The sequence below is a fragment of the Nilaparvata lugens genome, chromosome X (genome assembly GCF_014356525.2).
Source record: "Nilaparvata lugens isolate BPH chromosome X, ASM1435652v1, whole genome shotgun sequence".
Taxonomy (NCBI): domain Eukaryota; kingdom Metazoa; phylum Arthropoda; class Insecta; order Hemiptera; family Delphacidae; genus Nilaparvata; species Nilaparvata lugens.
In genome coordinates this window covers 41,528,600-41,552,104 of record NC_052518.1, presented here as the reverse complement: position 1 = coordinate 41,552,104, position 23,505 = coordinate 41,528,600, and the positions used below count along the sequence as shown (strand labels likewise).

General features: G+C 36.2%; 1 protein-coding gene and 1 long non-coding RNA gene across 2 annotated transcripts in view; one reads left to right on the top strand and one right to left on the bottom strand.

Moving 5' to 3' along the window:
* Nucleotides 1-1,221: 1,221 nt before the first annotated feature.
* Nucleotides 1,222-23,505, bottom strand: part of LOC120354581 — an 83,030-nt gene continuing 60,746 nt past the window's right edge. Inside the window, exons 2-3 of the mRNA XM_039441929.1 lie at nucleotides 9,893-10,200; nucleotides 1,222-1,330 (exon numbers count right to left, since the gene is read on the bottom strand). Of these exons, the coding sequence (XP_039297863.1) occupies nucleotides 1,222-1,330; nucleotides 9,893-10,200 (417 nt within the window). The remainder of the gene's footprint in view (nucleotides 1,331-9,892; nucleotides 10,201-23,505) is intronic.
* Nucleotides 11,421-21,994, top strand: LOC120355026. The gene is made up of 3 exons (XR_005573373.1): nucleotides 11,421-11,614; nucleotides 11,720-11,988; nucleotides 21,847-21,994. It is a non-coding gene; the product is annotated as an uncharacterized LOC120355026 (long non-coding RNA).

The window sequence follows — 23,505 nt, the reverse complement described above, 5'->3', positions numbered from 1 at the left end:
TATTGTAATTCTGTTCTTAACGATATGCAAGTCACTCTGAATGATAAACTACAGCGTTGCCAAAATTATTGTCTACGTTTCGTCTACTCTCTCCAATGCCATGATCATATCACCCCAGCCCACATTGCTAGTTCAACATTAAAGCTTCCCGATCAGAGGCTTTTTCGAATAGTCAAGCTTGTTAGAGATATCTTGATATACGGTAATCCGAACTATTTTAAAGATGATTTCAAATTTGTCTCTGAAGGTAGGAGGATAGATGCTTCACATACTAGAACCGGAGAAAGTACTTTAAGGATACCCAATCATCGAACTACTATTTTCACAAAATCCTTCTTAGTCAGTGCCTGTCGTGCATGGAATGCACTTCCTGTTTCTATCAGGTCCATCGAGAGCCGAGCGAGCTTCATCCTAACTTTAAAAAAACATCTTTTGGAACAAATGACTGAAACTGTCCGGCCCTAGAACGATCACATGACATCCATCCCCCACCCATCCCACAAATACAAACCTTTAAACCATGTTATAGAACGAATTGTATAGATATATATATATATATATATAAACTCATGTTATTTCAATTATCCACTGCATAATGCTGTATATTACTGAAAGTTGATAACCCTGATCTACTTTCAGCCTACTTCATTTTATTAATCAATTATTTGATCTTATCTACCTATATAATTATTTTACTCTATCAATTTTCTGTTTTTTTTTTCTCTTAATATTCATATTGATTAAAACTTTTACAATATTTCCATTAATAAATAAATCCTTAGTTTAAATAACGAAATTAACGTTTTGGTAGAGAGTTAGTGGGGAGGATATTTTTAATATTCTTTCCGAAGAATGGACATTGATATGTCCAAAGCTCCGCCAATTTATGTAGATGCATAACAATATGATTATTATCTATAGTTATTATATTACAAACTGCTTTTTCATATCATATACAGTTCAATAATTATTTTCTTAGTCTATATTATGTAAATTCATCTATAATTTTGCTGTATTGTAAGCTATTGTATATAAGTGTATAAGCCAGTATATACTGTAATCTACATGAATAAAGTACTCAATCAAATCAATCAAATCAAATCAAATCTCTCTCTCTCATTTCCTGATGGCTGGAAGTCATCTATTGTGATCCCCTTGAACAAAATCCCTAACCCTCTCTCTCCATCTGATTACAGGCCTATTAGCTTATTGTCCGTCTTGTCAAGGGTTCTGGAAATCATTGTTCACTCTCAATTGAGCACATTCGTTCATGGCTCTGGATTGATTGGTGACTTTCAATCGGGGTTCCGTAGTGGTCATAGCACCACCTCTGTAGCACCACCACATCCGTAGGGCCATGGATAATAGAGAGCTAACAGTTCTAGTCCTAATAGATTTTAGCAAGGCATTCGACAGTATTTTCCATCCTACTCTACTCTACAAACTCAGAAAATTAGGTTTTTCCAACTCCACTGTGGCATGGGTGAGGTCCTATCTTCGGGGTCGGTGTCAGTGTGTGAGAGTTGGGGATGCCTCTTCACGGTGGCGTGAAGTGAACAGAGGAGTTCCTCAGGGTTCGGTATTGGGTCCTCTATTGTTCAGCATTTACATAAATGACGTGACAAGCACTCTACTTACGACCAGACATCACCTGTATGCAGACGATTTACAAATATACCGACACTGCAAGAAAAATGACTTTGGCGTCACAGTTGATGAGGTCAATGCTGACTTGACTCGTTTGGTACAGTGGACTGAGAATAATGGACTAAAAATTAACGAGACAAAATCGAAATCTATAGTGATAGGTTACTCAAGACTTTTAAACACAATTGACATATCTAACGGACCATACATAACATTGAATAACATACAATTGGAATACAGCTCTGACGTGAAAAATTTGGGACTGACAATGACAAGGACTCTTGACTGGACCAGCCACGTGACTCAGACTTGTAACAGGGTCATTGGGGGGATCATGACATTGAAGAGGATCTCTGACTTCATTCCCTTTCCTACAAAGGTTATGCTGGTCAAGACTCTGATTTTCCCAATCTTCAACTACTGTGACATTGTGACTCTTGACATGACAGTTCAACTTTTGCAGAGGATGCAGCGTGCACATAATTATTGTGTTCGCTTTATCTTCAACCTGAGATGTGACGACCATGTGACCGAATACTTTAACAGACTTGAACTCATGAAGCTGCGTGAGAGTAGATCACATCATGCTTTGTGCTTCCTGCATAAGATATTGAAAACCAAAACGCCTAAGTATCTGGCAGTGGAGTACCGTTACTTGGGTGATTTTGGCCGTGGAGGAATGCGGCATGGATCCCATCAGCTGGCTGTCCCAACACATAGGACTGTTATGTTCAATAAGTCGTTCCTTGTGACAGCCTGTAGTTTATGGAATTCTTTGCCTGCTGAGCTGAAGCTAGTTGAGGGACGTCGCCGGTTCGGCACGGCTGTCTTGCGGTGGATCAGAGGTGGTGGACTCGGCTGGAATGCTCCCTAACCCGTAATTCAAGTCTATATAGTGTATATATGTGTGTGTGTGTATGTGTGGTTCCTCTCTTTCTTCCTTCTTTCTCTCTTCCTTTTCTTTTCTTTCTTCTCCCTTCTTCCCTTTCTTCTACCGGAATAATCTATGGATTTGGACTGAAAATTCTCAACTGTATTCACTTTTCTCTTCTTCCTTTCTGCATAACCACCTTTACGTACTCAAATTCGAAAGGAGTTCGAGTTTTCTCTTTTTTTTTTATTTTTATTATATTTATATATAATTATAAATAATTATAATATAATAAAAAATTAAATATAGTTATTATATTTATATATATTTTTTCTTGTAAATTTTCTAAGTTATTGTTTTCTTTTACTTTAGTTCATTGTTTATGATGTTGTTTTAGTTGTAACTTAGAATTGTATGGAGGGTTAAGTGTAAGAGAGGGCCGGCTGCGCCCTAACTTCGCCCTCCTAGGTTTTTAATAAAGGCAGCGATTCAATTCAATTCAATTCAATTCTCCCTCTCCTTCTCTCTCTCCCTCTCCTTCTCCTTCTCCCTCTCACCCTCTCTCTCTTATCTTATCTTATTTAATCTAATCTTCCCCTCCCCCAGTGAGGACGAGGGGGATGAAGAAGGAGAGAGTGATCTCTCTCTCTCTCTCTCTCAGTGAGGGAAAAAATAATTTCCCTCTGAGGGAAAAATTCTCTACTGACAGATTAAAGTGAATCCATTCGCTGACAAATTAAAGTGAATCCATACTACTACATCTATACTGTCAAATTGAAGTGAATCCATATTACTACATCTATACTGTCAATTTAAAGTGAATGCATATTTCTACATCTAATGCTATACTGACAGATTGAAGTGGATGCTAGATGAGGGAAAAAAATCCCTTTGAGAGGGAAAAATTCCCTTGGTGACAGATTGAAGTGAATCCTTTTTGCTATACTGTACTAGTCAATCCATATTACTACATCTATACTGTCAAATTAAAGTGAATCCTTATCTTTACATCTATACTGTCAAATTAAAGTGAATGCATATTTCTACATCTAATGCTTAATAATAATAATGGTTTGCTTTCCACCTGACTAGGTGGAATTGAGAATTCAATTGAGAATTCATTGAAACTTGTATAATCAAAATTCTCACTCATTTTTGATCTTATTAGCTTGAGCGATTAGAGCCAAGTGTGTGTGCTTAATGAAAGTACATCGCGTGCTACACAAACTTTCCTTATCAACATGTTGATGGTATTAACTTAATGGATAAGAACGCATGCTACGCGGGCTTTCCTTATCATGATGGTGATGACAAACACTTAATGGCCAGCGCTTGGCTCAAGGTTTTAGAGAGAGAGAGCAGGATACGCCCCCTCGCTTCTCACAAGTAGCAGACAGAGATTGAACAACTCTAGCCAGATTGCACATCTGCTCTCTCCTTCTTTTACTCACTCCATCTCTTACTGGCACCCTTCCTTCTAAATTCCTTTTTTGCTATTCTCTATTACGAAAGGCGAGTGAAGCAAGAATATAGACAACGACTAACTAAGTTCCATTTTCATCGAGCGTTCCTATACTGTCAGATTAAAGTGAAACCATATGCTTCTCTCTGCCCAGTGATCTTTTCGTTACGAAAGGCTAGAGAAGGAGAATTCAAACAACACCTACAAACCGCAGGCCTTATTGTTTAAGTGTTTCTCCGATAATTTCTATAGTAAATTTAGAATGAGCTAGCATATCCAAAAATAGGTATAGATATCCTCAGACCTATTTCACTTGGGGAAATCAAGGTCTATTGATGTCTGACATATCTCAACAGAGAGAGGTCAATGATCTAAGTTGTTCTTTTACATTTTTTATCTGCAATGTCATACAAGCATTTCCAAAGTTTGTCGGAATTTGTAACAATAGTTGACAAATCATTTGCACTACAATAATGTAGATGGCCGCTGTCTAGAATATCGAGCAATTCGAAAATCTCAGATAAAATCGGAAAGTGTACATTTTCTGTTTTTGTTAACGGTAAATCAACATTTTGGAATCCTGTTGAAAATTTAATATTCTTTGCAATTGAATCAAATTCATTAAATGAAATTGACATCAAGAGCCGAGTTAATTTTTTGAATTTTGCAAAGCTAAAACACTGCATGTCCTTGATTGGTATGAACTATAATTGATAAGGTAGGAGGTGCACTTAGCTGTAACAGATGTCTGTGAGGAGGGGCGTATCTCGCTTCTAAAAAAATTAATTGATAAGGCACGAGCTCTACTTAGCTGTAACAGTTGTCTGTGAGGGGGGCGTATCTCGCTTCTAAAAAAATTAATTGCAGCTCACGTGCAAACAGCAAAAATTGATTGCAGCCCGCGTGCTAACAGCAAAATGAGGTGGGCATAACTTTTTCGATACGTGCTTGCTCAATCTAGTCTAGACTGAAACTAAACCAAAATGCACAAGGAAATATCTGAATGAAAAATTTGTTTTCAACATAGAAAAAGTTCATTTACACATTTCACTACAACAATACATAATTTCATCTTCAATTCTAATTAGCTTATCTATAGACAAATTATGAGGACGATAATAACATAGATAGTCTCTTATGTCATTTAAATTAACCGTGCTTAGAAAAATGTCTTTCAATTGCTTCGCCAAACTATAATTTTCACGAGATGATTTCTTAATAGCAATTTCGCATTCATCATACCAATCAATACAGTTTTTTAACCTCACTTCCAACTCGTTGTTGGCAGCTAACCACTTTGTCAGATCCATGTTGTTGAGCGAATGAAGAAAACTATGTGTAGGCAGGTACTATTATGGAGTAATTAAGCAGCCTTTCTTCATTTATTGATGACAGACAACATGTATGTGCTTTATGCAGTCTCAATGCATGCATGCAATAAACACACTGAATCTCTTTTCCGTTGTAGAAGAATCCATAACAAGCAAAGTTTCTTTTCTGTGAATTCATGTACATCGGCGCCATTTTCATACTTTGCATTCGATTGTTTTCGCACAAGAAATTATTTGTTTGATACATATTTTTAAACAACAAAGAATTATAATGTTGCGCAGAGAATAAAGCACAGCGAGAATGTGGTCTATTTTTATGAATGTTACACACAGCATAACACCATGAACTAGTGAAAAAGCTGAAATTGGGTTTTGGAAAATCCTCAGGTATACATTGAACGTTAGTATGTAATCTTCTTAAAAACTTTGCTCTCTCAGTTCCTTTTGTGAAAATTTTCTCATAACCTACAAGGTAATCACGTATTAATTAGTCACTGTATTCTAAATCTCCATCTTCCCATTTTATTTTATGATAGTGACGTTCTAACCATGTTACATCGTTATACAATTTTGCACTCAATTCTGTCTTTGCGAATGGTGATTTGAAATGGAATACAATATAATTATTAAACTGATCAATTATGGCAAGTTCTTTCACAATAATTTGATTACAATCTTGTTTAAGCCAGTGAAGATCAACTGTAGCAATTTTCGCACTCGCTTCCTTGTCCACTTCTTCATCTTCGGCGGGTTCGTTGAATCCTTCCTCTTTCTCCTTCCCCTCCTCTTCTCATTTCTCCTCCTCCACCTGCAGCGGCTTCGGTGTACTGCACCTTGCTTCATAATAGAAACTATCAGAATCAAGATCGCACTGAATACCAATAGAGCGAGTTTGTGGCTTGTCCAAAATATCAGGACACAAAGAATAGGACATGTTGTCTGTTCAAAGGTGAAACTGATAATGAACCAAATTTGTCAGAGTGCACACCTTATATACCCGGTACGCAAATTACTGAACTTCTTTCACCATGCTCGTTAGAGGTGTGTACTCCATCACACGATCGCTAATTAAAAAGCAATAGGCAGAAGGATTTGCAGGTACTGCACTATTAAATTCCATTTCAATACGAACATCTGTCGATGATTTCAAATGACTTGCTTGGTGTGAACAATCTACAACCTCCTATAATAATACCGTATATAATCGTATAATACCTCCTTTTTCTCCTAGCAGATTTTCATATGGATAATACTCGCTGATCAAATATACTTTAACATTGTAAATACCGCAGCTATCGAAAATAGATATTGATTTTTTAATTTTATTCTTACGATCAGTTTGAAATGCAATTATAACGTATTTTGGACTATCAAAACTCGATGTGGTGCAAACTGCCCAAGAATGGTTAAGTGAATTTTGCAAATTTGGTAATTCACAAATTTCCCAATGACGGAAACCTAATTCCAGTGGAGTGTCAGCATCGAGCAGTCTCAAAAATTTCAGTCTTACATGATCTTCTAAAGTTATGTAGGGCATTCTTCATTGCAGTTTTGTAATTTTCACACTAACGTTTGTTCCACTTGCCAACTCAACACAATTTAGATCTGTCGGCAACCTCAATAAGACGAGTTCCTGTTTCAAATTTAAAATTATTCTTTGAAAATCTTCAAAAAACGGGAGGATTAATTTGAGCGGTACACAGAAAGTGAATTTATTATCTGTTAGCTCATATCCTGCTCTGTCAAAACCAGTCAAGTGATATGTGTTTTTATCGAGAGTATTCTTCACTAGAATAGCTGATTTAGAAATTTGCTGACCTGCTAATTCATATCGTATTTCATCAAAAAGGTTGCCGATTACGTTACTGCTTAATTTATAGTCTGCTGCAACTGGTGCATCGGCTGGGTCTGTTCCCGGTTTTGTACAGTTAACTGTCCCCTCAATAAATATGAATGATTTGCAAGGTAAAGGATAGACATCTAAAGAATTTATGCCAATACGCGCCTCGTCAGAGTTTTTTATTTCCTGTCCCGAATAAACTGTATGAGTATGAAATCGGAATTTAGTAATATCATTATAAAACTGAAGGTCTGTCTCCACATCCAGAATTTCACTAATTGCTGCGCCGTACATGACGCCAATCAACTATAAAACCCAACTTTTCTAATATTCTCACGCTTTTAGCCGACAAAGCACATTTGTTTTTAGGTGTTGACGCTCTCACGTTCGTCTCTCTAATGACATCACGTGTACACATCTTATTTGAACATGGATTGAAAACAAGATAGCCCATTACTTTTCACGTATGTGTAACCTAATTGTAATTGTATCTCCACGGAAATCAATAAACGATCCGTTCTGGTCCATTACCTTTACATTAATAGTTTGAATTCGATGCGTATTCAAAGGTACATGAATAATTGGAGAGGGTACTTCGTTTATTAAATAGCCGTAAGGAACCTTTGGTAAAAATTCTTAGATTATATGTTTTTGTTTTCCGTCAGAGTAACTACCACATGCTAAATTACACTCAACTACAATACTACCAATGCTTGTTATGTTAACCAAATGCTGAGAACAATGCCATTTATTTGGCTGCAAAACAACATTATCAAAACCAAGTATCTTAGCAATCGAATCAGAACGTGTTCAATCAATAGGCTTATCAGAATGAATTTCAATCTTCATAGTATTTGCGTTTGCACATATAATAAGTTTATTCTTCTTCTCATCAATATTCAATTTATTCTTTAGAGATTTTATAATATCTTCAAGTTCATATGCACCCATATCCAACTCGATTAATCTATCGCCATATTTGAAGCTGGAATTTGTCCCTATGTTAATGTTTGCAATACTATTGTAACTACAAAAATTAATCAATCCAATTTCCCATTCATGATTTTTATCCAATTCTATAATTTCTTGTGAATGTTCATAGAAGTTACTTGTGTTAGATTAACAACCATCTTGTGTGTGTGTGTGTGTGTGTGTGTGTGTGTGTGTGTGTGTGTGCATTCAGCACAAACACTTAATTACAACTGATTTGCAAGAAACAATAATGTGAGATGACCACAAAAATCGCTTTTTAATGGTTGCATGTGCTCAACATTATGAAATATATTTACTCCATTTTCTTTTTTCCAATATTTGTCCAATTTGTATGGCGGTTGTAAATTTCCAATTGGATCAAAATACCAAACATTAGAGCCAACTTTCTTATATGCTACCCAATGTGTGCCATCCTCGCTTTCCCTTGCTAAATTCACATTGGCATTCTCGTTTTTTAGAATTTTTTTAGGTAATGCATCTAGCATATATATGCCTCTTAGCTGAATCTGTAATAATTTCGACCAATCAATCAAATCATAATTACTCAATTCTCCTTCAATATTCATGTCTTTTACTTCTTCCTACTCTTCTTTGTCTTCTTCCTACTCTTCTTTGTTGTTGTTCTTCGTTTCTTAACTTGGAGGAATAAACTCACTCCATATGATGATGGGGGTAGGGGTGGAATTAAAATTCTGCCCCCACTAATACTAGGAAAAGGCTTCAAAAAATACCCTCTTCCTGCAATATGCTTTTTCAACTGAGCTATAGCTTTGCGCCTAATATCATTACTATAACTTTTCCCCTCATTCTTCTTCTTCTTCTTCTTTCTCAAAGAACCACCAAAGTAATTTTTAGCTTTCATCACGTTTGTAACTAGGTAGCTGAGTCCTCTCTCTGCAAGAGGAGTTTTCGGATTTTTAAAAATCTCCCACGCTGCGTTCGCTAGTGCTCTGTCAGCTTTCGATCGATTTGCATTATCACTATATTGTGAATATCCTATATTGTGTGCCTTACAAGCCTGGTCAAGTTTGTTAATTCCCGGGTCACCTCTTGCTAATCACTTTTCAAGTTTCGTGCCAGGGCCACAATAATGGTAGCCAGGGGCTATTGGGATCTCCACAGGTGTAATATCGATCAATTTATTTAAAATAGTTGAAGTAATACCTGTAGCAGCACCCGCCGCTCACTTAAGTACTCTGGCAGCAGAGCTTAAGATACCTCTGCCTCGTTTCCTTGGAGTTTGCTTTCTCCTACATACCATTTTTCATTACCTTTCAACTCAATGGTTGAACATTAACTAAAGTTAATTAATCATTACACTAACTTAATCTAAAAAAAATTGAATTTTCTATTAATTTAGAAATGAATTCACCTTTGAAATCGAATTCACCTTTTCAGATTTGCTATTTGAAAAGAATTTTCTTTCAAAGAATTATTCTTTTCAAATAGCAAATCTGAAAAGACAAACACAATTTGAAAGGAGGAAGTGTTCCGCCTATGAGCGAGTGCCAAAACAGATGTGAGGGAGCAATGCCCGACCTTTGACTGAAGTTGGCCTTGACTGCTGTGCCTGCTGTGTCTGACGCCCTTGTGCATGCGTACAACAAGCTATAAAAAGACATCCTCATAATAAAAGTGCATAGTGCTGACTGAATGTCTGGTTGTGTACGTGTTTTACTACTACTTCTAGTGAACTGTGTATAACAAGTGAGAATTGAGAACAATTTTTATAGAATAAGGTTTTGCACTTTAATTTAAAATTTTCAATGTCTTTTGTGCTCAAAATCCGGGTAAATCTTTCTGGAAGATAAACATCTGTTGTGCGTAGTCCGGGTACCCGGATTTTGAGCACAATTCGCCGCCCGTGCTGGTTGGACGCCTCTCTCACGTCACATATCGGATATGGCAACCCCTCTTCCAGCTCGCGGAGAGGCGTCCATGGCTTCTCGGTGCGGCTATTCAATAATCTCAGGAAGTCCTCGTCCTCTGTCTCCACTTCCTCCTCCTCCTCCCTCAAGAGAGGCACGATCGAGCTGTCGTCTTCCGGCACACGTTTCTGTTGAAAAAATATTTCATTAGACTCTCATTTGTTTCAGATTTTTCATCATCAAATCATATGAGAGAGAGAGAGAGAGAGGAGAACTTGCTCAACAGATTCACTACTCAAAACTGAAAGTAAGTAATAACTCGGAAATTCTCCGATTACTTGAACTCAATTCAAATTGCTAGATAATTGACTCGAAAAATATTTCAGTTCATTACATGCTCATTTTTATCAAAAATAATTTTGTTTCACACGAAATATTATAAACAGTTTATGCATGTGAACAGATTTTTCATAATTCAAATAACAATGTATTATTCAAATCAATATTTCAGTTCATTACATGCTCATTTTTATCAACAATAATTTTGTTTCACACGAAATATTATGAACAGTTTATGCATTATTTGAATCAGTAATTTGATATAGTAAGTAATGATAATGATATATAAGTAATAACTCGGAAATTCTCCGATTACTTGAACTCAATTCAAATTGCTAGATAATTGAATTGTTTCAGTATAATCTTTCATGCAACATATTCAAATTTGTTATCGAAATTACTAAAACATGTTTATTTTGAATTTTTATCCAAATTTCAATGCAACCATCATGAAAATTTATCTGTGTTCGGATTGGTTTGATAGCACAATTAGGAGTCAAGCTCAGTCTTGACTTCGCTCACAGTATAAGAATCAGTAATGACTTGTAATGTACACAAAAGATTTTATCCATTGGAAATTAGTTTTAAAAAAACTAATTCACATTTTATAAAGATTTTGTGCACATTACATGTTAATACAATAATAATAATATATCTTTAAGCTAATTTTCGATTGAGTGAGCACGCCCTCGTCCTCAAAAACTAGCCTCCTCTTCACCGGCTGCTTGGTGGGTTGAGTTGACAGCACCGCTCGTCGCGGCGCCCAGGTAGCCGGTGTAGATTGTGGCAGAGGACTGTCCGGAATCGCGATCTCCTCACTCCTCTCTCGTTGAACGAAGATTCCCTGTCTTTTCAGGGGTGAGGCGGAGGAGGAGCCGGCGGAGACAGTGGAGGCGGCAGCCATGGGAGCGGAGGTGGCAGCCGAGCTGCGAGCTTTCTGCTGCTGCTTCTGCTGCTGCCAGTAGTTGAGCTGCTGCTCTGTTGGTGGGCTGTCTGGTATGATGAAGCTTGAAGATGATGATGAATCCATTGTGTAGATGATGATTGGGGAGAAGTTCATGTAGGGTATATAAGTTCACTTAACTCTTCTCTAACGTAAATGGTGATTTTCCTCTGAGGCAACTGATTTTATACCAAGTCGTTTCTCTGTCTGTTGCAGGCTTGTACAAGTGAGACAGAGCATACGAGGGGGCGTGTGCAATTGGAGCATGCTGTACTTAACTCCCCAGAGGTTTACCACCAGCACAACGCAGACATTTGATTGTAAATAAGTATAATCCGTTACATTCTGATATTTTTGAAATAACACTTACTTATTGATTTCTAATATTTGGTTGCAGTTATTAAATATTTCATTGTTTTTCACAGCATTTTCTCACCTCACAACTCGGTTTCCGGTCTCATAAGCAGTTGTGCTCTCGTGAGGGAAACATACCTGAGCTGAGACAAGCATAGCCGAGGAGCTAGCTAAGCTGAGACGATACCTGAGCTGAGACAACCACAGTCGAGGAGCTACCTGAGCTGAGAGAAGCATAGCCGAGGAGATAGCAAAGCTGAGACAACCACAGTCGAGGAGCTACCTGAGCTGAGAGAAGCATAGCCGAGGAGATAGCTGTCATTTTGTCAAATCAACCCATGTAAGTTCATTTTTACTTTAATTTTATCCTTCGAGGACAATTTTTTTGTCCTCGGAGGACAATTTTTGTCCTCGGAGGACAGTTTTTGTCCTCGGAGCACAGTTTTTGTCCTCAGAGCACAGTTTTTGTCCTCGGAGCACAGTTTTTGTCCTTGGAGGATAAAAACCTTCTACAATATACTGCATGCATGCGATTTTACCTCATCTTTACGATACGCTATATCCGGAACATCCAACCCCCGCTCTTCTTTCTCACACTCTTCATATTAACAAAACGGTAAATGTATTACTTTTTCAAATGGATTTTCAATAATATATTTGCAATAGGCACATTGCAGATAGAATGGATTTTTATGTAAGAAATAACCATTTCTCGCAAAATACTCTGCTTTATTGCATAATGATTTACAAAAGTCACAATGTAGATGATGCTTTTCAAAATACTCTCCTTGAACAGATGAATCTTCTACACAATTAAAAGTCAAATATCTTTCTTCATATTCTCGTAGAATATTATTATCGAAATTCTCCTCTTCAATTGTTATATTATCTTTCCTTCTACAGTTTGGACTGTACCTTGCATGTTCTATTGCTCGTATGTCACTTTCTTCCCATTTTCCCAAACAAATTGAACAAAATACACATCGCACAATGTCTGGTGCAGATGAGAATATAAATCCCTCTTTTGCCATGTTTTCCGCGGACAAATGCGGAGAAGATTTCGACCATCTTTTATCAAAAGATAATAATCTTAATCTTTCATACAACATTATGTGATCTTGAGATATCATTTTCACACACAGCCTTCTTCTACCAATGCCAATTCACAACTAAACATGCTGTTGTACTCTATGTCATCCTGATCGTTATTCTTTTGTTTTTCTGAATCATGCCAAGGGAACGCAGACTACGTGGCGTGAATTCAAGCGCAGTCCGCCATCGCATCACCCTCGATGATGAGGCTGAGGATATCGACATCATCAACGTGCTTGAGAGGTTGAAACGTCGAGTTTTCGATATAATTAGGGAACATGTGGCACGCCATGATGGGAATGTAAAGTGGTTTATAGTATTAAATGTTTTGCTGTATAAATTAGTGGTGATGGATGATGAGGTTAGCGAGACTGTCTCATCTCTAATAAATCTACATAGTTACTCCAACATAGCGCTCAACGTGCTTGAGAACTATGAAGATTTTAACGATCATTTCATGTTGGCCGTGAGAAAAATCCTCTCATCTTTCGAAAATTTTGTAAGACATGGGAGTGGATGGGTGCTAAAGAAAATTGAATCACTGGATGTGAACATGATTAAATTTAATCCTATATACACATCCAGTTTCATTCAAACACCCCAGTTTTTGAAAAACAAAAATTGTATTACAAATGTCAAAAATCTCTCTGACGAAAAATGCTTTTTATGGTCAGTGCTCGCGTATTTCCATCAGAAGTCAAGGAACTCGCGCTTGACTGTAAAGTATTTGAGTAAGTTTGCTCACACACTTAATACGCGAGGAGTAAATTTCCTGGTGACAACACGCGATATTAAGAAATTTGAAATGCTGAATCCGGATATTGCAATTCATGTGATTGCGTACGAGAACAAAAAGTTTTTCCCTTTCCGTACAAGCATTTTCCGCACGCGTAAACACCAAATTAATCTTTTAATGCTAAAAGCCGATGCAGGTAAAACTCATTTCTGTTTAATTAATACCGCGAACGGGAAAAACAGGCTATCACGTCTCCTCCCCCACCTTTCAAAACACCACGGTCAAGTACACATTTGTAATTTCTGTTTTCACCGGTTCACATCGAACAAAACTAAGAATGCCAACGGTGAAGCAAATTTGTTGAAACATGTGGAACTTTGTTCCAAGTTTGAATCTCAGCGCATTTCATATCCTAAATGCGGAGAGACAATTAAATTCAAGAAACTAGGCGCGACGTTGAAGAAAGAGTACACCATTCACGGGGATTTAGAAACTTATGTTGTTAATATCAATAATAATGATGATGATGAATCCGATTCTGATGGAATTACTCGTAGTTACACAAAGAAAACGGCGCGACATATTCCCTGTGGCTATTGTTTTGTTGTTATCGATGTTAACGGGGAAATCGCCTACGAACCTGTACTCCATAGATCGAGTAGTTTAGACGAAAAAATCATGGAGAAATTTCTTCAGGAAATTACAGATCTCGGCGACATTTTGTATGAGGATATGAAACGAGAAATTCCGATGCAAGCTTTATCCGAAAGTCAAGAGTGTGAATTTCAAAATTCGGTAAACTGCGGGCTTTGTGCTGAACCGTTTTTAGACAGCGATATTAAATGTCGTCACCACGCGCATGAAACCGGTAATAACTTGTGTGCGGCAAATGTTTCTTGTAATTTAACAGCTCGTACTCCGGAGTACATTTCGTGTTATTTTCATAATTTCTCCGGTTTTGATTCGCATTTCATTCTGAAAGCGCTCAGTAAATGTAAAAAAGAAATTTCCTGCATTGCAAATACGTCAGAGAGATTTTTGACACTTTCAGTAGGCAAAATTAAATTTTTAGATTCCTACAAGTTTATCTCTGAATCCTTGGAAGTATTGGTGCGTAATTTGGTAGAAAGTACAGACATGTAAAAGAAGTTCGAGCAATTATTTTCGGTGTTTCATGATCCACCTCGCGAACACAGACAGCTCTTGTTGAAAAAAGGAGTATATCCTTACTCGTACATGAGCTGTCCCGAAAAATTCGCGGAAACATCGCTTCCTCCTATCGAATGTTTTCATAATGATTTAACTGATACACCTCTGTCTCGCGAAGAATATGAGCATGCACAAAGAGTGTTCTCAACATTCAAGCTGAAAAATCTGGGTGAATATCACGATTTTTATTTATGTTTGGATGTAATGCTATTAGCGGAAGTTTTTGAATCCATGAGGTCTACGCTTTTTAGCTCATACGGCCTTGATGTCACCCATTTTCTTTCCCTCGCTCACTTCACCTGGAATTGTATGCTGAAACACACTAAATTCGAACTAGAATTGATTACTCATCCTGACATGCATCTTATGTTTGAGGCAGTGATGAGGGGTGGGGTGTCATTCATCGGTAAACGTTATTGTGAAGCGAATAACAAACATCTACCCGAAACATACGATCCTTTAAAACCGAGTAATTATCTCCTTTATATCGATGCAAACAGTTTATACTCGGAAGCTATGAGCCAAAGCTTATCTGTTGGAAATTTCAAATTCCTCTCAGAGGAAGAAATTTCCAAGCTTGATTTTGCGAATTTGGACAGCAATTCAGAAACCGGATATATAATAGAATGTGATCTCAAGTACCCTCAAGAGTTACATGATAAGCACGCCAGCTTCCCACTCGCACCTCTCCACCAAACACCGCCGCGCGAATTGCTCTCGAACCACCAAACAAATGAGAATGGTCAAACTGGATCCAGAAAACTCATGAACACACTTTTCGACCGTGAAAAGTACATTGTTCACTACGTCAATTTAAAGCTCTACCTTCAGCTCGGCTTGCAATTATTGAAAGTGCATCACGTCATTAGCTTTTCCCAATCTCCCTGGCTGAAAAGCTACATCGACTTCAATATCCGGAATAGACAGAACGCGAAAAATAAATTTGAAATATCCTTCTTTAAGGCCTGTTGCAATCTTATCTTTGGCAAGACAATTCAATCTAGTCGTAAGCAAATCAATGTTAAAATTATCACGGATGAAAAACGGTTAGATAAGTACATTTCAAATCCACTATGTAAATGCTGGCAAATAATTAGTCCGAACGTGATCACGGTTTTCTCTCACAAGTTGGAACTAAAAATGAACAAGGCTGTCTATTCCGGCTTTTCCGTACTGGAGTTGAGTAAATTCCATATGTACGATTTTTTCTATTGCAAATTACAAAAAATTATACCATGGGATTGTATAGAACTCTGTATGACTGATACTGACAGTTTTCTTCTAAACCTAAAAGTCGAAGATGTGTATCAGTTGATTAAAGAAAATTTGAGCCTTTTCGATACTTCTAACTATCCACCTTGCCACCCTTGCTTTTCCATGGAGAGAAATAAAGTTGTAGGAAAGTTCAAGGATGAGACTGCCTCAAAACCTGTCCATAGATTTGTAGGCCTAAGATCGAAACTTTACTCCTTTTTAGTATGTAACGAGAATGAAGAACCTGTAAATAAATGTGTAGCAAAGGGTGTACAGACCGGAGTGAAATGTAGAAAACTTAATTTTAATTTATATAAGAAATCATTGTTTGAACGTAGTGAACATGTAGAAAAATTTAATATGATGAGGTCCTCTAATCACACCATGTATCAGGTTGAATGTGCAAAAATCTGTTTAAGTCCTTATGATGATAAGAGGTACATTGCTGAGAACGGTGTTGACACTCTCCCTTTTGGACATTATAGAGTGCCCACAACACTCTAACTGATTGCTCAGTATGTTCCGTGACAATCATCCAACACCACTTATTTTGATTTGTCTGTTGTAAATATTATCATGAATATTATTAGATCTAAGCTAGCTTTAGAGCTTCATAGCGTGCTGTGTGTGAACTATGCCACTCGCAAATATGAACTGAAAAGTGAAAAAGACCTGCTTCAAGCCGACCTTATTGAGATGACAAGTTTATTGCATTTTAATAAGGGTTATAAATATATCTTAGTTGTTATTAATTGTTTTTCAAAATTTGCATATTGTGTACCATTAAAAGACAAGACAAGCCAATCTGTATTTAACGCCATGTGTGAACTATGCCACTCGCAAATATGAACTGAAAAGTGAAAAAGACCTGCTTCAAGCCGACCTTATTGAGATGACAAGTTTATTGCATTTTAATAAGGGTTATAAATATATCTTAGTTGTTATTAATTGTTTTTCAAAATTTGCATATTGTGTACCATTAAAAGACAAGACAAGCCAATCTGTATTTAATGCTCTCGAACCAATTATTTCTAAAAATAAGGGAGTTAAGCTGTTCCAAACAGATCAGGGAACAGAATTCTTTAATTCAAAAGTTAAAGCGTTATTAGATAGATATAGTATTAAACATTACCATGTTTTTACCGATAAGAAGGCCTCCATAGTTGAAAGGTTTAATAGAACAATTAAAGCAAAAATTTAAAGATATTTAACTGAGCGTGGAACCAAAAACTGGATATCAGAGCTAGACAGTTTAGTTCGTGATTATAATGCAACAACACATTCATCCATTAGAATGAAACCTAAGGATGTTGGTAAGAAAAATCGTACTCATGTTTTGATGTCATTGAATTCTGCATTCAATAGACAATATAAATTGAAAAATTCAAAACCAAAATTTAAGCTAGGTGATATCGTGCGAATCTTGAAGAAACGATTATTCTTCGATAAATCTTATAACATAAACTGGAGCGCAGAGTATTTTGTGATTCACTCTATATTTCCTTCTAAACCTATAACCTACTCACTGAGAGATCTAAACGGTGAAGTAATTAGTGGTCGGTTTTATACAGAAGAAATTAAAAAAACACAATTAAACAAATCGGAGAGACAAGTGTATTTGATTGAAAAAATATTAAAACGTGATAAAAAAGGATTGTTAGTGAAATGGATCTGATTTTCAACACCTAGTTATATTAGTAAAGATCAATTATTAGATGAAAAATAATCTTTTGTAATCTATTGAGAATATCATGTACATTTATTGTAAATAATCTATTGTAAATATCATGATGTACATTCGTTGAAAATATAATAGAAGTATTATTATCAAACATTGGTTCTCATTTCAATCCATAGTTCCATTTCGTAATATAAGAATCTTTGCACACTCAATAGCCGATAAGCAGAAAAGAGGGTGAGGAACAGAGAAGGTAGATACATCCATCCTCTGTCTGATGATGATGACAGGAGGTGGAGAGTGGTGTCTACATTCCAATCTCTTGATACGCCCCTCTATGCTAATGCATGTATGCTCGGTCATTGCTCTTATTCATAGCGGCACTGATCTAACTTTTGTAAAAATTTTCAGTAGCTTATCAGATCATATTCTGTACGTTTGTAATCATGAGTCAAATACCAATTGTTAACTTTGATAAATTAATTACAGATAAAGAAAAGCCTTCATTATGTAAAAATGGAGACTTACTTCCTCATAATGCAAGAATGTTAATTATTTCTCCCAGTGCTGGAGGAAAAACAAATCTCTTATTCAATTTAGTATTTGCTGAAAATGGCTTAAGATTTAAGCACATTTACTTATTTAGCAAGAGCTTATATCAACCAAAATATGTTTTTCTCAAGAAGGTATTTGCAGGTTTGAAAAATATCGGATTTCACGTGAAAGAGGATGTGAGCCAAATTCCCCATCCGAACCGTATCCCCGAATATAGCTTAGTAATTTTTGATGACTTACAACTGAGCAATGTGCCACAGATAAGAGAATATTTTACTATCGGACGTCATCGAAATATTGACACAGCATATTTAATCCAGAGTTATGGAGCTACACAGAAACATTTCACTAGAGACAATGCAAATATGATTATAATTTTTAAGATGGATTTATTGAGTCTCAAATTAATTCTTATAAAGATTTCAGTAAACTTTGTCATACAGTTTGGAATCGTAAACCCCATAATTTTGTTACAATTTTGAAAGAATGTGATATAAAGGAAGGAAAATATCGGGATTCACTGGACACAATTCTTTCCGTTCAGTAGAGATTAATTCTTTGTACAGTCATGTTGTCTAAAACATATAGGAGGAGGAGAGGAAGGAACATAGGTAATAACAAGAAGGAGAGTTTAATCGAAAAGATTAAGAAATTGAGAAAAGTAATCAGCGACAAGCATAAAAGCTTAGTTAATTTTGAAAGACGATCGGAGGAATACAATAGGAAAACGCTCTCACCATTGATATAACCTATAATTGAATTGGGCAAAACCAAATCTAGTTTTCACTCTGGTGTAGAAAAGGAAGAAGTAAAAGAGGAACAAGAGAGTATGAAAATTGATGATAATGAGGAGGATGATGAGGAAGATGAGAGTTCAACAGACAATTTTTTAAGCTTGACTAAATTTGAAAACAGTTTACTTGGTTCTAGTAAAAACGATGATGTGCTGTCACAATATCTAAAAACGTTTCATGCGGAAAAATTGAATAATTCAATTAGTTATGGAATTTCATACAATTCTAAAGATGACGTGTATTATATTGGAAATCAGCAAGTAATATTCGACGATGGTTATATAGATATTGGTAAAGACAGATTTCGAATAACTCACGGTCCACTTGAGTTATTATTCAGTTCAAGACCAAATTCGAATCTTTATAATCAGAGAGATCTGGATAAGTATAAAAAAATCTTAACACTTACAGGCATACATTTAGATCGAAGAGGGTATGTTAAACGAAATCAGGGAATTAAATCGCAAATGATTCAGAAGTTATTTCCCAGTAAAAAAATTAGTAAAAAGAAGGGATGGGGTTTATTGAAATTTGCAAAAAATAATTCTCATGATAGAATTTATCAATACTTTGATAATTTTGACGAATTAGTGGGAAGAATAAATTTACTCTATTCCTCAAAAGCTTCTGGCAACACTGGACATGATATTGAGATCGCGTCTATAATTGAAGAGCTAAAAGAAGCAAAACTAATTGTTTAGTGTTACGATGACTCTGCATCGATTCGGTCGAATTGATACACCTAGTGCTGGGGCTGCTGTTGCTAATCTTACGTGTGATATTGACTTGATAACGCAGAAGATAATCGAATCGATAAATCAACAAGGAATCAGCGAAGCTGTGAAATTTTATTTAGATTCGCAAATAACCAAACTCGTTTCGGAAAATACAAAGAATATTGGAGTGAGCATAATTGAAAGAGAACATATTCTAAGTACATTACAAAATTAGTGCTAATATTGATAAAGCTATTGCAGAGAGAACTCTAACTTTAGAATCTGCTCTAGGAGAAGTGAAAACTTTAACAGACAGCTTTTCATCCCAGTTGGTGAGTATTAACAACGATAAAGTTGATAAAGCTTATTTAGATGAGAAATTGAAAGCCATATCAGATAAAATTAAGAATTTGGAGGTGCTGGACAGAAACTATCTCAATACTAAATAAAAACAGCTTAGTACAGAAATTTTTACTGAAGTAAATGAAACACAGCCATCGCTAATTGATAAGCAATATTTAGAATCTACTTTGCAGAAATTGAGTAGTTCTTCATTAACAATGGAAGAGTTCGAAGAACGATTATCTGAAATGGCAAGTGCAATAAAAGCTAATATTATGGACGGTATTGAACAATTCATTACAAAAGATGCCATTGCTATTCTGATTAATCAAATTGCAGAAAAGTATGCAACTAAAAATGATATTGGAGATTTTATTAAGAAAAACGAGATGGAAGTCGTTGTGAAAAGCGTTCGTGATGAAATAGCTGAGGCAATTAAAAATTCGGAAGAGGGTACTGTCATGAGACTGCAGTGTTCGGCTCCATTCATAGACTTTCTTAATTTATTCATACACAGGATAGCACATGATATCGTATCCAGATATGCCTGGGTTATTTTCCATATGAACTGAATAGAAGCCAAACAACATAACCTTACAGAAAATCAGGTAGCCGAAATAATTACAGAAAAAATGGGGTTAGCACAGTATAAAGGGGTCGTATTGACCCCGAAAACATAAAATCTCAAAAAGACTGGTAAGCGGTGTAAAGCGTAGCTGCAAAGTGAAGGATTCACTTCAATCTCTCAGCATAGCAAAAAGGATTCACTAGTACAGTATAGCAAAAAGGATTCACTTCAATCTGTCAGCATAGCAAAAAGGATTCACTAGTACAGTATAGCAAAAAGGATTCACTTCAATCTGTCACCAAGGGAATTTTTCCCTCTCAAAGGGATTTTTTCCCTTATCTAGCATTCACTTCAATCTGTCAGTATAGCATTAGATGTAGAAATATGGATTCACTTTAATCTGTCAGTATAGATGTAGAAATATGCATTCACTTTAATTTGACAGTATAGATGTAGAAATATGGATTCACTTTAATTTGACAGTATAGATGTAGAAATATGGATTCACATTAATTTGACAGCATTAGATGTAGTAATATGGATTCACTTTAAACTGTCAGTAGAGATTTTTTCCCTCAAAGGGAAATTTTTTTTCCCTCACAGGGAAATTATTTTTTCCCTCACAGGGAAATTATTTTTTCCCTCACTGAGAGAGAGAGAGATCACTCTCTCCTTCTTCATCCCCCTCGTCCTCACTGGGGGAGGGGAAAATTAGATTAGATAAGATAAGATTAGATTAGATAAGATAAGATAAGAGAGAGGGAGAAGGAGAAGGAGAGGGAGAGGGAGAAGGAGAGGATGAGAGAGAGAGAGAGAGAGAGAAAGAGAGGGAGGGGAAATTTATTTTTAGAACACCCCCCACCCTGCGGGCATGGGGAAGGGGTGGCGGGATGGACGAGGGGGGAGGGGGGAGGGGATTTCGAGCAAAAAAGTGGCTTCAATGTCCCAAAATCCCTCTACTCGACACACGAGTACTCTACACGAGTACACGACTACTCTACCCTAGACACGAGCCCCTTCAAGTTGTAGGTACAACAAGTGCATCTCATCAATTTATAGAACAGAGACACATGCCAAACATGTGGGAAGCCGTTAACATGCAGTGTGGGGGTGGGGATTTCGAGCAAAAAAACCCATCAGTTCTCTTGAAATGCATCTACTATTAACTCCAATACTTATCCAGACCTTGTAACTTGGCTTTTGTTTATAATATAACATAGCCTATTTTTACTTACTTTTAATCTCTTTTGACAGGTCATCTCACTTTACCGACATTAATGGTTTCTTGGTTGCAATCCATAAATCATTCCAAAACTGCATTCTCTACACAAATTGACGAAATTATACTGATAAGATGAATGAACCACCGAAGAGCCTGATTATCATTTGGAAATTCCTAATTAGCTTACACAATTTATAATGTTCAATGAATTAAACATTTTTTATCGTTTATAAAGTTTAATATGTATCTGTACTTTCTATATAATCCCTTCAAATTCTTTACTTCTAAAAGAAAATTTTTTGGACTGTTAATTGTGTTCAATCGTGTAAGTCTTATTTCGGGCTATTTTTTATCTAAATAAAAAGTTAATAAACAATGACTATGCTATTTTAACTACATATAAATACAAACGTGCAAAATAAATTTAGAGTGTGGGTGCAAATTCATTGGGCAAGTGAGCTCACATATTGTTCGAAATTATGTTTTCTTTAAGTTTCTGGATATTATGTTTTATGGATGTTTCATATTATTCTTTATTCAATCTACATTGAATATTATTTTTGTAATTTCGAATGTCTCCAGATGCTTCTAAGTTAAGCTATGAGTAAAAGCTATATAGTCTATGTGAACTGAAAATATAGTCTAAATTCTCGAGTATTTCAACCATATGAGTAAACGAAGGCGTTGAACAATAACAACCATATCAAATAGCTTGTCAAGTTTTTCATGTTTAGAAGGAATAGTCGGACAGTTTTCCTGGAATAATGCCTGTGGGTAAATCTACTTCTCTAAACAATGACTGTATAGTTGCATTGTGTGTGTGTTAGGTGTGTGTGTGTTCACTGGAGAGTGACTGAACATTTCAAACAGTCCAGGAATTGAGTGTGATAGAGAGAGAGTGTGAAATCGTGAGTGAGAGAGTGAGAGATCGTGAGTGAGAGAGAGAGAGAGAGAGAGAGAGAGAGAGAGAGAGAGAGAGAGAGAGAGAGAGAGTGAGTGAGAGATCGTGAGTGACAGAATGAGTGGGCACTCTATTGTAATTTTCTTTCAGGATTGAAGGATCTGTCTTTCCTGATAGACTACGATAATAATGTGAACAGTGTAAACATTGCATGTGACAATATTTTATTAAGTATATGAGGCATAAACACCCATGAAATGAGTTGATGGTATAGATACATGTAATCATGTATAGATACATGTGAGGGTACGAGTAAAATTCAGTTCATGAACATTTACTTCTCAAAAAATATTTTAGAACGTAACATTCAACCGTCGATATTACGATCCATTTGCTTAAGAATTTTCTAGAAACTTTAAGCTAGAACTAGTGACTATTGCTATGAGCATCTGCTGATCTGCATTCGTCAGTAACACTAACTTTAACATGACAACTTTAGTAGAAAGGTATATGAAAGCCCACTTTTGACTTTAAATTCAATATGTAGGTACCATTTATAATTAAACCAATGAATTGTATGTAGAATATCATTTCCGATATTCTACTGAGACCACATTCAACCAGTAGTGCTAAAAACATTTCAGGATTGAAAGGAAATTAAATTTTAATTCAAGCGTGAAATTTAATCAGAAATAATTATAATTATTTCTCCTATTGTCAGAATCAGTAGGAGGAACATTGTTTGGTCTCTGAGGAGTTTCAAAATTAAGGAGAGCGGCTGAATGGGGTG